The sequence below is a fragment of the Ursus arctos genome, chromosome X, assembly GCF_023065955.2.
Source record: "Ursus arctos isolate Adak ecotype North America chromosome X, UrsArc2.0, whole genome shotgun sequence".
NCBI classification, from domain to species: domain Eukaryota; kingdom Metazoa; phylum Chordata; class Mammalia; order Carnivora; family Ursidae; genus Ursus; species Ursus arctos.
This window is the reverse complement of record NC_079873.1, coordinates 15202440-15220490: the sequence shown is the minus strand read 5'-3', so window position 1 is coordinate 15220490 and position 18051 is coordinate 15202440. Positions and strand designations below refer to the sequence as shown.

Here is an 18051-nt window from a genome sequence, read left to right as displayed (position 1 = left end):
TTTGGAATGTGTAGAGCTGGGGCAGCGCAGGCCTACTGAGTTAATCCTTCAGTGCACAGTACCCATGCAAGTCGGTTAGAGTCTAGCTGACCTGCCCTCCCAGCTCAGCTCCAGACTTTGTCCTCAAAGGGCAAAATAGCACTCTCGTGCTCTCAGTTCAACCATCCCGTTCACTACCAGAGAGGATGCGACCACCACTGCGTAACAGCTGTGTTTCAAACACTTCAATTTGCCTGAAGACAGTAAAGATGTGATGAGACTTAAGATCTCATAACTTCGAATTCTACCTGATCAGATCTAATTAAAAAAAAATACAATGAGCTTCACATTGGGGATTGGTAGGGGTCAAAGAGGAGAGGAGAGAGATGGGAGGGAAGCGGCGTGGCTGTAGAAGGGAAATATGAGGGATCCTTGTGACAGTGAAAACATTTTCTATCTTAACTGTATCCATGTCAGTATCCAGCTTGTGACCTTGTTCTAGGGTTTTATGAGCTGTCGTCATTGGTATAAACTGGGCCGAGGGTACACGGGCTCTCTCTCTACTGTTTCTTACGACTATATGTGAATCTACAATTACTTCAAAATAAAAAGGTTAATTTTTAAAAAGACCATGAGAGAAAAATAAATTTTAAAAGACTGAGTTTGAAATTTTGCCATTTTGGATTTGCTTTGAATTTCAAACTGCATGCTTTTGTTTTTAAGACAGTTAACATATGCTTGCCAGGGACTGCACTTTGAATACCATTCGCCCAATGTTGGTAAAAAGCCATGGGGCATGATTTTGTTGGACAAACTTATTTTGCCCGCTCTTTGGGTTTCTTTTAATTATGTGGCTGACAAAGGACTAAGAAGCACTCACTACACAATGTGAATTTAAGTAAATGAAGCTTTTGGGAAACCTCTTTTAAAGGGAGTGGAATGGAATTCCGTTTCTCGAAGAATCTAATTTGTTGGTGCTGGTGATTTTTCCAGGTACCTCCGATCGTTAGTTCAGAACTTGTTACTAATTCAGCGCTTCAAGAAACCTATTACTGAACATTCACCCAGGCAAGAACGGCTTAACTTCTGGTTAGATATAATGTTTGAGGCAACAAATGAAGTTACTAATGGACTCAGATTTCCAGTAAGTTATGCTTAATCCATTTCTTTCAGGTAGAATAAAAGAAACTGGGGGTTGGTGCTATTATTGAATACTCTGAAAGGTAGAAAGCCTTAGAGTAATTGAAAATGGTAGGAGAGCCACCCGTCTTAGGTAGAATCAGCCAGTGATGGATCAACTCACTAGAAAAAGTCGGCTAGGACCTCTAAGATAGTGGTCTCAACTGAGAGTCATTTTGCCTCCCAGGGGACATTGGGCAATATCTGGAGACGTTTTTGGTTGTCACAGCTGCAAGGAAGGTGTTGTTCCCGGCAGCTAGTGGGGTGAAGGCCAGGGATGCTGCCCAACATCCCGCAGTGCACGGCACAGCTCCTCCCCCAACACAGAATTACCTGGTGGGGGAGCCCTGTTCTAAACCACTGCAAGAGTAAGAGTAAAATTTGGGAATTCAGCACTGTTTCCCCTTGAGCTTTGGTTTGCCTCCAGTGCCACAATGAATTTTTAAAGCATTATTGGAAAGCAAAATGACTATTAGCTTTTCTTAGTTTTTGTTTGAGTTTTATGACCATCTTATAAGGAATCATAAGTAAGATACCTAAGCACCCTAGATACTGAACCTCAGATCATTGTATTTCGTATTCACGCCATGAGATTTTGTGAACGTGCTGTGTTGAGGAATTTCATTAAACTCCTAATGGAGATTAAGTTTGAAATGATTATGATAATGCTTTTGTTGTTGGGTAAGAAGTTTTAAAATCTTCTTTTAATTATGAAATATTTCAAACCTATGGAAAGGTACAAAAAATAATGGAACAGACCCTTGTATAATGTCTACCCAGATTTAGTGATCTTAAATATGTTGTTTTATTTGCTTTGGAAATTCATTCAGTCATTCTCTCTTCCCCTCTCCCTCTCTCCTTTCTCCCCCTCTCCCCGTCTCTCCGCTTCCCTCCCTCCCTCTCCCCCAGACATGAAACATGACTGATGGAATGTCACCTCACTTTTCATCCCCGTGTATTTTTTATGGACTTGGGTACCTACCTGCAGATCATCCAGTTTGTTTCATTTCTCTCAAAAACTGTTGCCTCCCTGTTTCTTCTCTGTCACCTTCTTGCGCAGGCCTTTCTGGGCCACCTTGTCTAAAGTGACCCCCCCCCCACATTTATTCTGTCGTACTTGCTTCAGAGCTGCATAGGGGACCATATTCCTTCTCCCTATGTGTGTGTTTCTGGTCTGCCCCACGAGAGCATGGACCCCCCTGTAGGGAGGGGACTTCTGTCCCAACTGTGGTATCCACGGGCCCTAGAGTGATGTTGGTACACAGCAGGTGCTCAAGTATTTGTGGAGTATAGCGCTTCCCACTTGCTCATTGGGGAGAGGAACCTGTCTGGTATATTCCTGGGCATCACAGAAATCTGTTCGTTTAGGTGCTGGTGATAGAACCAACCAAAGTCTACCAGCCTTCATATGTCTCCATAAACAACGAAGCTGAGGAGAAGACGGTTTCTCTGTGGCATGTCTCACCCACGGAAATGGTAAGAAAAAAAATCACACAGAGCTCTCTCTTCATTCTCTGCTGTTTAATGAGAAATTCGGTGCTCGAGTAGGAGTCTGTGTTGTTGTGCTTGAAAGAACAGGCCCCTGTGCCTAACTGCTAAGGTCCAGCAGCGTCTGAGAGAGTATACTCACAGAGGGGAGAGAAGACTCTGGTTTGCCCAGTTTATATGTGTTAATACTCTGTATTTGTTTGTGTGTGTGTGTGTGTGTGTGTGTGTGTGTGTGTGTGTGTGTGTATACAGGCTTGTTGAAAATAGAAGTTAAACCATGAGGAAGTGGATAAGAAGTAACGGGAAAGTCCCTCCAAATCCCCCAAACCTCGACCCCATTGCCCTCCCCAGTGACTTGATGGATATCCATCTTTACCATTGTCTAAACTCCCGTGTGTGTGTGTGTGTGTGTGTGTGTGTGTGTATGAGTGCGTTGTGTGTGTGTGAGTGTATGTGCGTGTATATATATATAGAGAGAGAAGCATTTTCATTAAGGTGAGATCATACAGTGTATATTATTTCCCAACTTTTTAAATTGATTCATACATCATAGACAGTTTTTCAAATAGCACACAGTGATCCACCTGGTACTTTTAAACGTAATAGTTCCTGTGTTCCTGTATCGTGGTGGTACATTTCCAAGTATGGAAGAAGCGTAATTTACTTTCCCACCTGCCTGCGGTGCACATTTCGGCCTCACCCGCGCACTCCAGCCAGCGGTAGATACGTGGGTGCACGTCCTGGCAGTTACATCCTCCGTGCTCCTGTGTATTGTTCCAGGAACAGAGATTCCCAGAAACGGAACTACTGGATTTAAGAGTACTTTTATTTAAAATCTGATACTACAGGGCGCCTGGATGGCTCAGTCGGTTGAGCATCCGACTCTTGTTTCGGCTCAGGTCGTGATCTCAGGGCTGTGGGATCAGGCTCCGCACTCAGAGGGAAGTTGGGTTGGGGTCCTCTTTCTTCCTCTCCCCTTTCCCCTCCCCCTACTCATGCAGGTACACGCACTTGCATGTTCGCTCTCTCTAAGATAAATCTTTAAAAAAGAAAAAAGAAAAAGAAAATTTGATAGCTACTAAAGGTTAAATAAAATGCGATAGCTCCTGTCAGGTTTGCACCACTCCAGTTTATATTCACACCAATGATCCAGGAGAGGGAGCATTTTAATTGCCCACTGAAGAACTCACAGAAACACTGGCCCACGCCTGGTGTTTTGTGGTAGTAACTGTCTTTTTGTCTTGGTGTGTCTAAAGTACTTCTTCAGCTTCTTCCTTTAATGAAATATTTTTAGTAATAAAAAGATCTAGTACCTTTGACAAGTGCATTCACTAGGTAGATCTATTTGCTTTGTTTATGTTTTCATGGAGTGTGGGGAGACTTCTGCCATTAACCTGGCAAAGGATTCTTTTCCTGGAAATAAGAGTGTGAGCAACTATGTCTTAATCAGGTAAAAATAAACAGTATCTTCAAAAATGAAATGTAACATTGGAGAATAAGCAGAGGCCCAAAATCATATAAGGAATTCCTTATCAGGAATAGCCGTGCCACAGCAACCCCCCATTGTCCAGCGGGTACGACGTGTGACTTCTGGACAATTGAGCTGCAGATTTGTGCTGCACACCGTGGCACCCGTAGTTAACAGTATGGCATTGTGCACCTCGTAGTTCGTTGAGAGCGAATCTCCTGTGTCCTTACCCCCACACGCACAAAACAAAAACCAAGGGACACAAAGACACTTTGGGAGGTGTTGGATATGGCCATTACCTTGATTGTGGTGATGGTTCCATGAGTGTCTGAATATGTCCAAACCCTCATTATGCACATGAAATTTGTGCAGGTCTTTGTCTATTATACCTCAATAAAGGTATATCCAAAAAGCGAAACGGACACAAAATGTCAGGTTGTCTTCCTCCACTCGAGCTGCTGTAACAGAACACCATAGCCTGGACGCTTAAACAACAGACCTTTCTTTCTCCCAGTTCTGGAGGCTGGACGTCCGAGGGCGGGCTGCCAGCGTGGTCAGGTTCTGGTGAGGGCCCTCTTTCCAGCCCACAGAAGGCTGTCTTCTTCGTGGGTCCTCAGATGGTGGACAGCTGTTTCCCTTGTGTCCCTGTTTAATAACGGCACTAATCCCAGCACAGGGGCTCCATCCTCATGACCTAATCGCCTCCCCAAGGCCCCACCTCCGAATACGGGCACACTGGGGGTTAAGGCTTCTTCCACAGCTGGTTTGCAGAGACACAAACATTCAGTCCACAACACAAGTGTAAGGCAGGAACTTTGTCTAATATTTAACAGAGAAGCAATTTTCTTACTCATCAGAGTCAGCAGCCATTAGTGAAGATGAACTGCCCTAATGTGTGCTTGGTGTTTTGTTGTTGTTGTTTTGCTGCACTGTGTGTACTAATTTAAATATTTGAGTGCAAAAGAAAAAAAGCCATAATAAAATAAACACATGGTGTTCAGACAGATACATCTCCTTTGAAGAATGCATAGGTTTTCTATTAAGTTTGCCTCTTTAGTTGTTTCATACACAGTGAAAAGCCATCAGTCATAAATGTGCAATTCAATGGATGTTTGCCAAGTGAACATACCTCAGTAACCAGCATGGTCAAGGAAGAGAACATCAGCAGACACCCTCCCTCTCCCCTGCAAAGCCCAGCTTCTGCCCCCTTTGTGCCCCTCTCCAGGTCCCATGCTTTCGATGTTGGAATTCTTGTACTAGAGGCAAGCCTTGGTGATTTTCTTTGTGTCATTGATGCCACTGTGATGTGAGGGGATTTTCCAAATTCTGATCTGTAACCTCACTGTTCCATTGATGTGGGTACACAGCACCTCATGTTTTGACAAGCAGTTGAAGAAAGAAACTAACCCTATTCAAGTGACTCTTGAGACTTTTAGAGCCAAATGGTTTTGGTCTCATGGAATTCTACAGACTTTGCCCATTTTATTGACCCCTATAATGGTTGCTGGCCCTTCGTGGACATTCCCAAGGGTACATACACTATCTCCCTAGTTGTAAATGTTTTACTTTGTATATAGTCCATAATAAGAAATGGAAAAGAACGGTATAAGCAGCAAATGCTAGTTTTCCTTGACTGATGAAATGTTTTGCACAAGCGCTCATAGTTGTCAGAACAAACGTCTGAGGGAAATATAAATTGCCTTTTTTTGCTGGGAGAGGAAGCTTTTGCTTTTGCCTTCATTTACATTTCTGAAATTCTGCAGATCGCGAAAGCAAGCAGATTTGCCTGGAGTGAGATGACATTTCTCTACACAGTGTTGCATTTTTTCCTGGTGGGCTGTGGCTGGTGGGGGGAGATCACACGCATGCGCGTGTTCACTTACATGCAGCACTGCTGTAGGAAGAGATGAAGTTCTGGTTTGTTAGCCAAGGATTCAGAAGCTTCTGCTGGGAAACGCTTAACTCGTGGCCCGGGGACATGGGAGCAGAGCGCTGACTCGTAGTGTTTGCTGCTTTCTGCCGTGTAACTGCTCCCACCGTGGCCGCTTTCAAGCATCCTCCAGCGGGCGCCCAGACGTGGGGTTAGGAGGAGATGGGCACAGTTGGCCTTCCTAAGCTGGCACCGGTGGCCCCCAGTACGACAGGACAAGTAGGCTGCGCAGAGCTGGTTCAAATACAGCCTTGCTCCCTCAGCACCTCCTGTGCCCCAGAGTCACCAACAGGCAGAGAGTAGCTGCCGACCGACCACGTGGGTAGGGCTGCTTGTTTGGGGAAGCTCTGTTGCAGTGTGTTAGCAACGGGACAAGCATAGAAAAAGTCTGCAGAATCGTCACAGGCGTCCAGGATTCCTCCCCAGAGGTGTGCACTCCGGGACCGGGAGGGCAGATGCGGGGTTGGCGCCGTGGGGAGCCTGGCGGCCGGGCCCCACCTCTGGCTTCCTGGCCCATTTCTCCGCAGCCTGCGCCCTGGCCCTGCTTCCAGGGCACTCCCCCTGGGGGCCGCTGACCTGACATGAAAAGCTAGAGTCTTGAGTCCATCTCCTCCTCAAGATTTAGATGGGGTGAAATAGCCCCCCTCAGAAAGGGTGAGGTCGCTGTCTCACGGGAGGTTCGGGGTGGGAGGGGAGCAGCCACAGTGTGGATGATGGAGGAATCCGTGCCCGGTGACCCGCCAGGACACCAGGTCGGAAACCATGCGGCCAGCCTCAACTTCCAGCGCCAGAGGCTTCAGGAGAAACACCCCTTGCGGATACAAGAGAGTGTGCATTTCGTGATTTCACTTACATATTCTTGCAGAATAGGCAGAATTCTCGGCGGTGTTGAAGTCAGAATAATGGTTGCTGTTTCCACCCTTGGATGACTAGGCTTGGGGGGTGGTTATGAGGGAAGCTTCTGGGCTGCTGCTCGTGTTCTGTCTCTTGATTTAGATAGTGGTTACAGCAAGTCTTCGTTTGGTGGAAATTTACAGCAATGATCACTGTGCCCTTTCCCGAACATATGGCATATTTCAAGGCAGAAGTTTAATAATTTTAAAACACCTGTACCGGCCCTCTTGCTACTCCCCCAAACCATGCCTAAATCTCCTGGCTCTCCAGATTAAAACTGACTCTCACCGCGTATCAAGCCCCTGTATAATTCCGCCCTCTCGTTGTCCCAAGTTGGCCCGCAGGGGCTCACGTGTGCTCTTCTGTCCTCCTTATTCCCTGCAATTCCTTCTTCCAGTTATCCAAGCCCTAACTTCTGCGGAGGCGTCTCTAACCACCCTCCCACCCCTTTCACTGAATGTAGGCTACTTTCTTCCCTGTATTGTTTTGTTTTTTGTTTGTTTGTTTGTTTGTTTTTTAAAGATTTTATTTATTTATTTGACAGAGATAGAGACAGCCCGCGAGAGAGGGAACACAAGCAGGGGGAGTGGGAGAGGAAGAAGCAGGCTCATAGCAGAGGAGCCTGATGTGGGGCTCGATCCCATAACGCCGGGATCACGCCCTGAGCCGAAGGCAGACGCTTAACCGCTGTGCCACCCAGGCGCCCCTCTTCCCTGTATTGTGTACGCAGTATTTCCCATTGCTCTTGGATCACTTTGTGAGAATGTCTCCCCAGGCGCTCTGCAAGCCTGAGTATGACTTGTATCTTTTTATATCCATAGTATCTACAATGCAGGTATCCCCCCCAAATGCCCATTGACTATGACATAAAGGGGAAGAGGGGAGTCCGTGTTGTTTACTTCTTAACCCGCATATCTTCCTCCCAAATCAAGAAGTTCCCTAAAGCTACCCTAGAGTAAACCTTCCGTCTGGGCATACTTTGAAAACTCCTGTGGCTGACCCTTTTATATACATGCAAGCTTCTTGCCTGTAGGTGGGTTGGACAAGGTGCTCTCGAAATTGCCCTGGTTCATATTTCTGTACCCGAATCCAAAAGCAGGCTCCTGCTCTCCACCACTGCTGCCCTGCAGGGACTTCGAGCACAAGTCTTCTGAAATATGCTCAGTCTTCCTACACCGTTGGGCCCGAGGCAGTAGCTTTCACGTTGGTGTATACTTTGGTCTTTCATGACCTTCAGGGGTTCTCCTCTTCTCCGGAGTAGAAGCTGGGGGCCCAATGATGGTCTCCAAGGCCCTGCGTGATCTTCCTCATGAGCTCTCCAACCTCCTCTCCCCCTCCCCTCTTTGTTGGTTCCCAGACATGCCCAGGGGACAGGATTCTTTCCCTCTGCCTGGAGCTGTTTCTCCCCCCATGTGTCTGCACGCTCACTCCTTCATCTGCTTCAGCCTCCTGCTGAGAAGTCATCAGAGACCCCCCTCCCGGGGCATCCAGCCTAACTCCGTGACCCCCACCCCACCTTAATGCCCGTCCCAGCTCTCTCTGGCTTTGTTGTGCTTTTTTGTCCTCTGCCATGCTGTTAAGTTACTACTTAAGTTGTTGCTCCTCTCTCCTCCGACGTAAGCCCCATGAGGGCAGGGGCTTTGTTCTCTGCTACGTCCTCAGTGCTGGTACCTTGCCTGGCACCGAGTGGGTACTTAATTGACACAGATGAATGGATTTTCTCCCACCGAGGGCCATCCTCCCAGTTGTTCTGTTGTTCCTCCAGGATGGCAGGAAACTTGTCACCCAGCTCCTTGTGGCTATTCTCCTAAGCCATGTGCTCAGTCTTCTGGCTCTCAGACTTCTCTGGGGGGATTAGCTCGTTATGACATTTTTCAGGCCAGCCAAATGTGTTTTCTTATTTTAAATGATTTTCTGTTGCTGTGACGTATTGGTATTGTAGCCTAGGGCTCTTCTGAAACGGATTTCAGATCTTTGTTCTGAGGCTTAGCTTTGTGCAACGTTTATGAAGTGCAGGCAGTGGTAGTGGAAGGAAGGAACAGTTATTTTTAAAAATGCATCTTGTACAGATTGAAATCCAGGTTAGTCTTTTTGTCAGTTATGACAAGCTTTCTGCTAAAACAAATAGCCCCCGAATATCAATGTCTTTTTTTTTTAAAGATTTTATTTATTTATTTGACAGAGATAGAGACAGCCAGCGAGAGAGGGAACACAAGCAGGGGGAGTGGGAGAGGAAGAAGCAGGCTCATAGTGGAGGAGCCCGATGCGGGGCTCGATCCCATAACGCCGGGATCACACCCTGAGCTGAAGGCAGATGCCCAACCGCTGTGCTACCCAGGCGCCCCCGAATATCAATGTCTTAACATGATAGAAGTTTATGCCTTGTGTCAGAAACTTTCGGCAGGGTCCCCATTCCCTCTCCTAGCGGAAGACAGGATTGCTACAGAGTTTATTACGAACCACACCCTTGGATGGTGCACATCATTCCTCCTTAAATCCCGTTGGTCAAAACTCCATCACGTGGCCAGGGGAGGCTGGGAAATGTGTTCTAGGCTGTGTGCCCAAGGGGAAAAAGACTGGGGAACACTGATTGGTGGCTGCCACATTCTTGCTTCTGCAAATATTTTCACAGGTCACTCAACTTAGGTGGGCTGTTCCCAAACTCGTTTTAGAGTTTTCCTGATATGTTGACAGAAGATGAAAGTCCGTTCAGTGTGTACTTACTCTGTGCTTTTTCTCTTTCAAATTTAGATCGTTTTCTCTAAACTGGATTAGAGATAGAAATGAATTTCTGTAATACACAAGAAAATGTTTCTGGTCTTCCAGGTCATATAAAATATATTGCTCTAACTTCTAAGTCTCTTTTGAAAGTAAAATAGTAGAAGCGATTGACCAGAGAATGAAACCAAAAGTTATTTTTTTGCCTGGAAAAAATCAAGCTCTACTGACTTTTGTCTTTAAAACCTACAGAAACAAATTCATGAATGGAATTTTACAGCTTCTTCCATTAGGGGAATAAGGTAAGAACATAAGGGAAAATGGAATTATTGTTTTAATACAAATAATGACAATATTGTTTTACTTTAATGTTTCCACTTATTTTTAATATGTGATATTCTCATTTTTAACAGAATCCTGAGTTGGTTCATATGCTGCTAATAAGGGCTTCTTGGCTTGTTGTAATAGAGAAGCTTTTTTTTTGGTATCCAATAGACTAAACTCTGTTGTCTCAACCTTTTTTTTTTTTTAAATGAAGTTAGATCTGTAGAAAGAGAAAGTGTTTCTTCTTTGAGCCATTGATGTTCAAGTGCTCAGGGAACCCCAGAATCCCAGTAACTGAAGGGGTTACTTGGTAATGACATTCAGTTGGGGTCTCCTGGGTAGAATAATGGAGCCAAGGGCATTGTTGTTTTCATTTAGGGAGCAGGTGGTGTAGTCCAAGGAGAACTATGGTGCTTGCTCTTTGGATCAGGGGTGGTGACCATTTGGTGACCCTTGTGGCTACACTTTGAGCCTCACCCTGCCAGCACATCCAGTGGTAGGAGCAGCTCTGAAGCAGACGTGAATTGTAATCCCTCTTTCACTGTTTGACCTTGACAAAATCACTTAGCCTCTCCAGGAGTCTGTTCATAGTTTCCATTAAATGAAGGGCTCAGATTAGAACGCTATGTTCTTTCTCTGATTGTAAGACCACAGGCCACTGAATAAATCCCGTTACCTCCAGACATGGTATGATCCTGGTCCTAGACGCAGCACTGTTTAAAGTAGAATAACATTTTTGTCACTTTAAAGGGAGGGCAATAACTGAAGAACAGTAGTGTATTTGAGTGATACTGATGCAAAAACATAATTCAGTGTTGAACATTTTCAAAAACTGAATATTCCAGAAACTAAGTGGTATGAAAACATGTAGTCAAGAACCTTTTGTTTGTGCCTTCTCATAGAGATACCTCTTGATACCATTCAACCATCAACAGGGATGTGCAAAGGACCTGGGGTGAATCAGACCCTGGAACCAATGTGCTATAAAGAGCACGCATTGAACATTCCCAGTGCTACCCAACTAACCGCGATAGTTGCTTTACAAATTGGTTTCCAAAACTTATGTATAACCTAGTTTTCACTATTTTTAAATCACACTGCACTGTTAACTTTCAATTCAGTATTTGTCATGTAATCCCTGACATATGAAGAATGGCTACAGAAGCTATGGATCTCAGGGAGAGATGACTTAGGGGAAAATAAAGTGGCATCATTTGTTTGAAGAGAATTTAGGCTTTTCTGTAGTGCCGCTTGGCAAAATGAAGGCCATTGTGTAGGCTTTGGCCCAGTGTAGGTAAAGAAATTTCGAGCAGTGAAATCCATCGGCAGATAATGTGGTGATTTTCTGTTGCTGGGTATGTCCAGAAAAGCGGAATATTGACTGAGGTGCTGTAGAGTCGGATCCTGACCTTAGGGGAAAATGGACCAGATAACTTGTAAAGGCCTTTCTTGAGTAAGATGCCATGTGTGTTTCTGCCTCCCTTGTGTGGCCCCAAATACTGTGTCCTGATATTTTTCAAGTCTAGAAATTCCTTAGATACCATAATACATTATTTCACAAATAAGCTTCCTGTCTTGTGTGTGAAATTATAAACTGTTGAGGACAGAGACCGTATTTTTTCCCTTTCTTGCTGCTCTATGCTTTGCTTAGCGCTGTATCTATGGTAACTTCTCAATACAAACGAAAGTCATTTGATGAATTCAAACTCAAACATATACAAGATAAATGTCCCTGCTGTTTAAATTTTGTAGAGAAATAGAAGTCAAATTTGGGGAGTTGTGATTAAAACATTAATGAATCTTTCAAATTTGTAAAATGGAAGAAAATCTATGATGAGATTTTTCTCAAAAATGTAAAAGTGACAACTTACATATAGTAAGCCTTCTTGTGTTTTTCCAAATTTACAGCATATCCAAGTTTGATGAGCGGTGTTGTTTCCTTTATGTCCACGATAATTCTGATGACTTTCAAATCTACTTTTCTACTGAAGACCAGTGTAATAGGTGAGTTACTGCTGATTCAGGGGTTTGTGATGTAATTACGGCAAATTGATTTAAAAGGGTCTTTGTTGGGGAGAATATTTATTTGATAGGCTGCCTTTCCGGAAATTTTAACTTACAGAAAGTTACTTTTACAGCTCCGCTGAGGTATAATTCACATACCATGCAGTCTGCCCATTTAAAGTGTACAATTCAATCTTTTTTTAGTATATTCACGGTTTCGCGACCATCACCACAATCTAACTTTAGAATATTTTCATGACCCCCAAAAGAAGCCCAGTGTCCATTACCAGTTACTCCCCATTTTCCCCTCAACCTATTCCCCCCATCCCAGCCTTGTGCAAAAACTAATCTACTCTCGGTCTCTCTGGATTTGCCTATTCTGGACATTTCATACAAATGGAATCGGACCATGAGTGGTCATTTGTGTCTGACATTTTTTAGTTATTACAACGTTCTCCAGGTTCACCTGTGCTGCAGCACGTATCAGTACATCGTTCTTTTTGTGGCTCATCACTCTTCCATTGTATGGACATATTTGATGTATCTATTCAGTTGAGAGGCATCTGGGTTGTTTCCACTTGTTGGCTGTTATGAGTAATGCTGCCAGAACATTCACATGCCAGTTTTTGTGTGGCCCTGTGTTTACATTTCTCTTGGAGGTAAATTACTGGGTCTTAAGTAGCCCTGTTTAACCTTTGAGGAACTGCCAGGCTGTGGTCTGATTTTACACTGTCATCAACAGTGTACGAAGGTTCTGATGTCTCCCTGTCCTTGCCGCACGCGTTATTGTGTGTCCTTGTGCTTCTAGCCATCCTAGTGGGCATTAGGTAGGATCTGATTGTGGGTTTGATCTGCATTTCCCTAATGACTGATTATACTGAGCATCTTTTCATGAGCTTACTAGCCATTTATATATCTTCTTTGGAGAACTCTCTGCTCAAATCCTTCACCCAATTAAAAGAATTTTTTTTAACCTTTTATTTTGGGAAATATTCAGAGCTACAGCAGAGTTTCAGAGGGGCACCTGGCTGGCTCAGTCGGTAGAGCATGCAACTCTTGATCTCAGGGTCATGAGTTCGAGCCCCACATTGGGTGTGGAACCTACTTAAAATTAAAAAAAAGAAACAAAAAATTGGAGAAAAACAGTACAAAAAATTTCCATACATGTTTCACCTAGAACTCCCCAGTGTTAAACCTTTACCACACTTGTTTTACCTTCACTCCATACGCATATGATTATTTTTGTTTCGGACTGCTGAGGAGTGAGCTGTAGACATAATGCTTCTTTACCTCTCACTACTTGAGCGCATATTTCCTAAAAACAACATTCACTTACATAATCGCGGCGCAGTTATCTAATCAGGAAATTAAGACCGATAAGGCTCTGTAATCTACAAACCTCATCCACATTTTACTTACTGTCCAACTATTGTCCTTTACAGCAAAACACAAGATTTTTTCTCTGCCCCGCCATCCAGTCCAGGACCATATATGACATTTAATGGTCATGTCCGCGTGGTCCCCGTCTATCCTCATCACTGCTTCTTTGTCCCTCTTGGTTCAGTGCTTTCAAAGAGCACAGGCAGTTGACCTCGTGTAGGCTGTCAGTTGGGGTTTGTTTGCTGTTTCCTTATGATTACAGTAGCATCATGCATTTCGGGAAGGAACAGCCCAGAAGTGACGTCCTGTCCTTCTCACATACCACATCAGGATCCGTATGGTATCTTTGTCTCCTGCTGGGTGAGATTAACTTGACTCACCTGGTGAAAGTGGTGTTTGCCCATCTTCTCCAAACTGCCCATTTGTAATTGGGTTATTTGTATTTCTGTTGATGGTTTTAAGAATTCTTTACATATTCTGGATACGAGTCCTCGATCAGATGTGTGATTTGCACGGAACTTCCCCGCCCCCATGCTCTGGGTGGTTTGTCACTGTCGATGGGGCCCTCTGCCGTGCACAAGCTTTACATTTTTTTTTCAATAATAATATTTTTTTATTATATTATGTTAGTCACCATACAGTACATCCCTAGTTTTTGATGCTTTACATTTTTAATGTAGTTCAACTTGTTTTTTCTTTGGTCATTTGTGTGTTGGGGGTCACCTAAGAGGTTGTTGCCTGACCCAAGGTTCTCTATGGTGTTTGTTTCCTTCTTAGAGTTTTAGCTCTTAAATTTAGATGTCTGGTCGATTTTGAGGTCATTTTTGTATATGGTGTGAAGTGTAGGGGTCGAGCTTCATTCTTTCACATGTGGATATGCGGTTGATCCAGCCCATTTGTTAAAAATACTCTTCTTTTTCCTACTGAATGGTCTTGGCACTCTTAGAAAATCGGTTGATCATAAATGTAAGAATCAGTTTCCAGAGTTATACTTCTATTCCATTGCTCCGTATGTCTGTCCTTACGCCAGTACCACGTTTTTCTTTCTTACTGTAGCTTCATAGTAAGTTAGGAAATTAAGAAATGTGAGTCCTCCCAAATTTGTTCTTGCTTTTAGTAATTGCTTTGGCTGTTGTGGCTGCTTGCATTTCCCTGTGGAGTTTAGAATATGTCAGTTTCTGCAAAAAAAAAAAAAAAAAAAAAAAAAAAGGCAGCTATGATTTTGACAGAGATTGAAGTGGAGATGTAGACCAATTTTGGGGAGCAGTGCCATTCTAACCATAGTAAGCCTTCGATTCCAGAGCACAGCATGGCTGTCCATTTGTTTAGGTCTTCTTTAATTTCTTACAACAGTTTTTTTTTTTTTTTTTTGCAGTTTCAGAGTACAAGTCTCATAGTTCTTGTGTTAAACATAGACCAAGGTATTTTTTTTATGCTATTACAAATTGAGTTTTCTTAATTTCATTTTCAGAATGTTCATGGCTAGTATATAGAAATATGCTTGATTTTTATATATTTAGTATCTTGCAATCTTGCTGAATTCATTTATTAGTTCTAATACTTTTTACCAGTATTTTAAGATTATATTTTTTAAGTAAGCTCTCCGCCCAGCGTGGGACTCGAACTCATGACCCTGAGGTCAAGAGTCACACACTCTACCAACTGAGCCAGCCACGCGCCCCACTTCTCATAATTTTTACTGAATTCCTTAAGATTTTCTGTATACGAGACTATGTCTGCTGCAGATGGAGGTCATTAAAGTTCTTCCTTTCCAGTGTGGATGTCTTTATTTCTTTCTCTTACCTGTCTGACCAGGCTCTCCAGTACAGTGTTGAGTAGAAGTGGCAACGGCAGACATTGCGTCTTGTTCCTGATCTTAGGGGGAAAGCATCCAATCAGTCTTTTATCAGGAAGCATGATGTTGCCGGCAGGTTTTCATAGATGGCCTTCATCAGGTTGAGGAAATGCCCTTTACTGCTGGTTCGTTCAGCGTTCATATCATGATGTGGTTTGAGAATGTTTTAACTCAGCATGTCTCACGTACTCGTTATGACATCGTATTTTGAAATCAGACTGAATACCAGACTAGGGGACCCTTGGATCACAGTCTTCAACTTAGAAAAACTGCTGCCAAAAAGGAGGCAGAATATCCCTTTACTACAAAGTTGACCTTCCTGACCCTCCCTCAGTCCTCGATGCCTTTTTTGCCATACATCTCAATAATTTTGTAATTGCGGTGTAACATGCACACAACTGGGTTAAGCGCTCTTAGGTTCAGCACCCCAGCAGGTGCCTCAAGGCCCTTTCCACCCCCTGCAGTGCTAACTAATTTGATTTCTATCACCAGTGGTCAATTTTACCTGTTCTTGACCTTTAAATAAATAGAATCATGAAGTATGTACTCTTTGCTTTCTCACTCCTCTTAAAATAATTCCATTAGATTTAGCCATGGTGTATGTATTCATCCTTTTTGTTGCTGTGTAGTGTTCCGTTGTATGAAAGTATAGCAGTGTATCTGTTCTGTTGGTGAATGTTTGGGCTGTTTCCAGTTTGGGGCTATTAGGAAGAGAACTGCTGTGAACATTTTTGTACAGGCCTCTTGTGAACATACACGTTGATTTCTGAAGGTGGGGTTACCGGGATGGGGGCAGGTCTATGATTGGCTTTGGTTAACTCTGCCAGTAGTCTTTCAAAGTGGCTGCATCCCTTTCCACTTCACCGGTGGCATATGAGAATTCCACTTGCTCCATATTTTTGACAATGAGTGGTAATGTCTTGTAAATTTTAGTTATTCTGGTGAGTTCATACCACACAACTCCTAAGAATCCTGACCATTGTGTTTTGCAGCTTTCAAAGATGAAAAGAAGCAAAGGTAGGGTGGGTTAGTTACAGAAAGGAACACTTTAACATTTTGTGGAAATTATCTTAAAATGTACAGTACTCTTCCTTGCCATCTTACAGGAAAATACTGAATAAAAATTTTGTGGGTGAAATAGCTTGTATGTAAAGAAACAACTGCATGCATCTAAGAAGTGGCTGATATGACCCAGCAGCGACTGTGAGAAAGACCTGTGGGTAACAGTTGATAGTAAGCTTGATCTGTGTCAACGGAATGATGAGGCCACCTTCTACGTTTCCTCCCCACCCCCTCCTGCCCCAAGACCTTATTTTGTACTAAGAACAAGAATGTCTACAGCTTGAGAGGTTGGGGTCCCCCTCTCCTTAGCACTGATGAGATCACCTCTAGAACACTGGTCGTAGGGCCAGACTTGAAGAAGAATAAGGGGTTACCTTTCAACAATTACCTGTTAGTGGAGTGACTTAAAAACAAGTCCTGGAGGAAACACTGAAGAAACAAGGAGGAAAGATTCAAAGGGATTTAATAAAATTATGGACATTTCTAATGGGCTGTTCCACAGAAGAGGGATTAATTCTAAGCAGTCCATGGATGGGACCCACGTGAATGAAGTCTTAGTTCCATATAATAAAGCATTTCTCATTAAGTTGTCCACGGTGAGCAAACTTGTGAGGTAATGAGTTCTCTGTCACTGGAGATGTTCAAGCCTCAGTTGACCAACCAGTTGGTGGGGCTACTGTATAGAGGGGATTCAAGTATCATATGAGTATTTGAACTAGATGAGATGGCCATTAAAGTGCTATGTCAAATCAAGGAGTAGATGGTTTGTTCCATGAACTTGTAAAAACTTGATGTATATTTAATCACAGTTTAATAAGGCTAAGTTAAAGGTAGGGAACATGAGTGATGATAATTAACATCTTTGTGACATTTGCTGTTCTAGGTTTTGCTCTTTGGTTAAAGAGATGATAAGCAACTCAGTGGGCAGTACAGTGGAGCTGGAGGGGGACACCGATGGCGACACCTTAGAGGTGAGTCACAGAAGACCTGCAACATGGAAAAAATTATTTATTGTGTCTTTGATGCTTCAAGAAAATGTCCCATTTTTGTGTGTGAAAATCCTTTATATTTAAAAATACTCTTGACCATAGGAAATAAACTGAGGGGTGCTGGAGGGAAGGGGGGGTAACTGGGGGACGGGCATTGAGGAGAGCACTTGATGGAATGAGCACTGGGTATTCTATGCAACTGACGAATCCTTGAACTCTCCCTATGAAACTAATGATACACTATATATTAATTAATTGAATTTAAATTTAAAAAATACTCTTTCATGGCTGCAGCCCAGGCCACAGGAGGGGGAAGCCCGCAGCGGGCTCCCGGGCTCCCAGCGGGCGGGAGCAGGATAGGCGGGGAGGCGGGACTGCACCCCGCTCCTGGCGCCGCCCTACTCAGTGTGGGCCGGCCCGCCCCGCGGCGAGCTGACCCAGCTCAAGTTGCTGTGCCAGGGCGGCGTGGGCGAGAGGAAGCTGGAGCGCGTGCCGAGCGGCCTCGACCTCTGCTCCGCGCAGCTCGAGCAGAAGGAGCTGGACTCGGCGCGCCCAGGGCTGCCGCTGCGCGGGCTGCTCGCCTCCGTGCGGCGCCGGGACCTGCTGCGGTGCCTTGGCCACTTCGGGGCAGGCGGGGCCCTGCGGGAGGGGTGAGACCTGCGTGCAGCATTTGATGGCGTATGTGATGTTGTGGGGTAGGACTGGAGAAGAGCGGCCCCCCCACCTGAAAAGTATGTGATCGAGGCCATCGAGGGGAACTATCCCCGCACCAGAGCAGGTG

The 18051-nt window shown here is 44.2% G+C and overlaps 1 protein-coding gene across 2 annotated transcripts in view; it reads left to right on the top strand.

Annotated features, from left to right (window-relative positions):
• Positions 1-18051, top strand: part of MAP3K15 (mitogen-activated protein kinase kinase kinase 15) — a 117549-nt gene that overhangs the window by 70580 nt on the left and 28918 nt on the right. For both annotated transcript variants that reach the window (XM_026480221.4, XM_057310416.1), the window contains exons 10-14: positions 973-1123; positions 2527-2634; positions 9909-9958; positions 11889-11984; positions 17165-17252. In XM_026480221.4, the coding sequence (XP_026336006.1) occupies positions 973-1123; positions 2527-2634; positions 9909-9958; positions 11889-11984; positions 17165-17252 (493 nt within the window). The remainder of the gene's footprint in view (positions 1-972; positions 1124-2526; positions 2635-9908; positions 9959-11888; positions 11985-17164; positions 17253-18051) is intronic.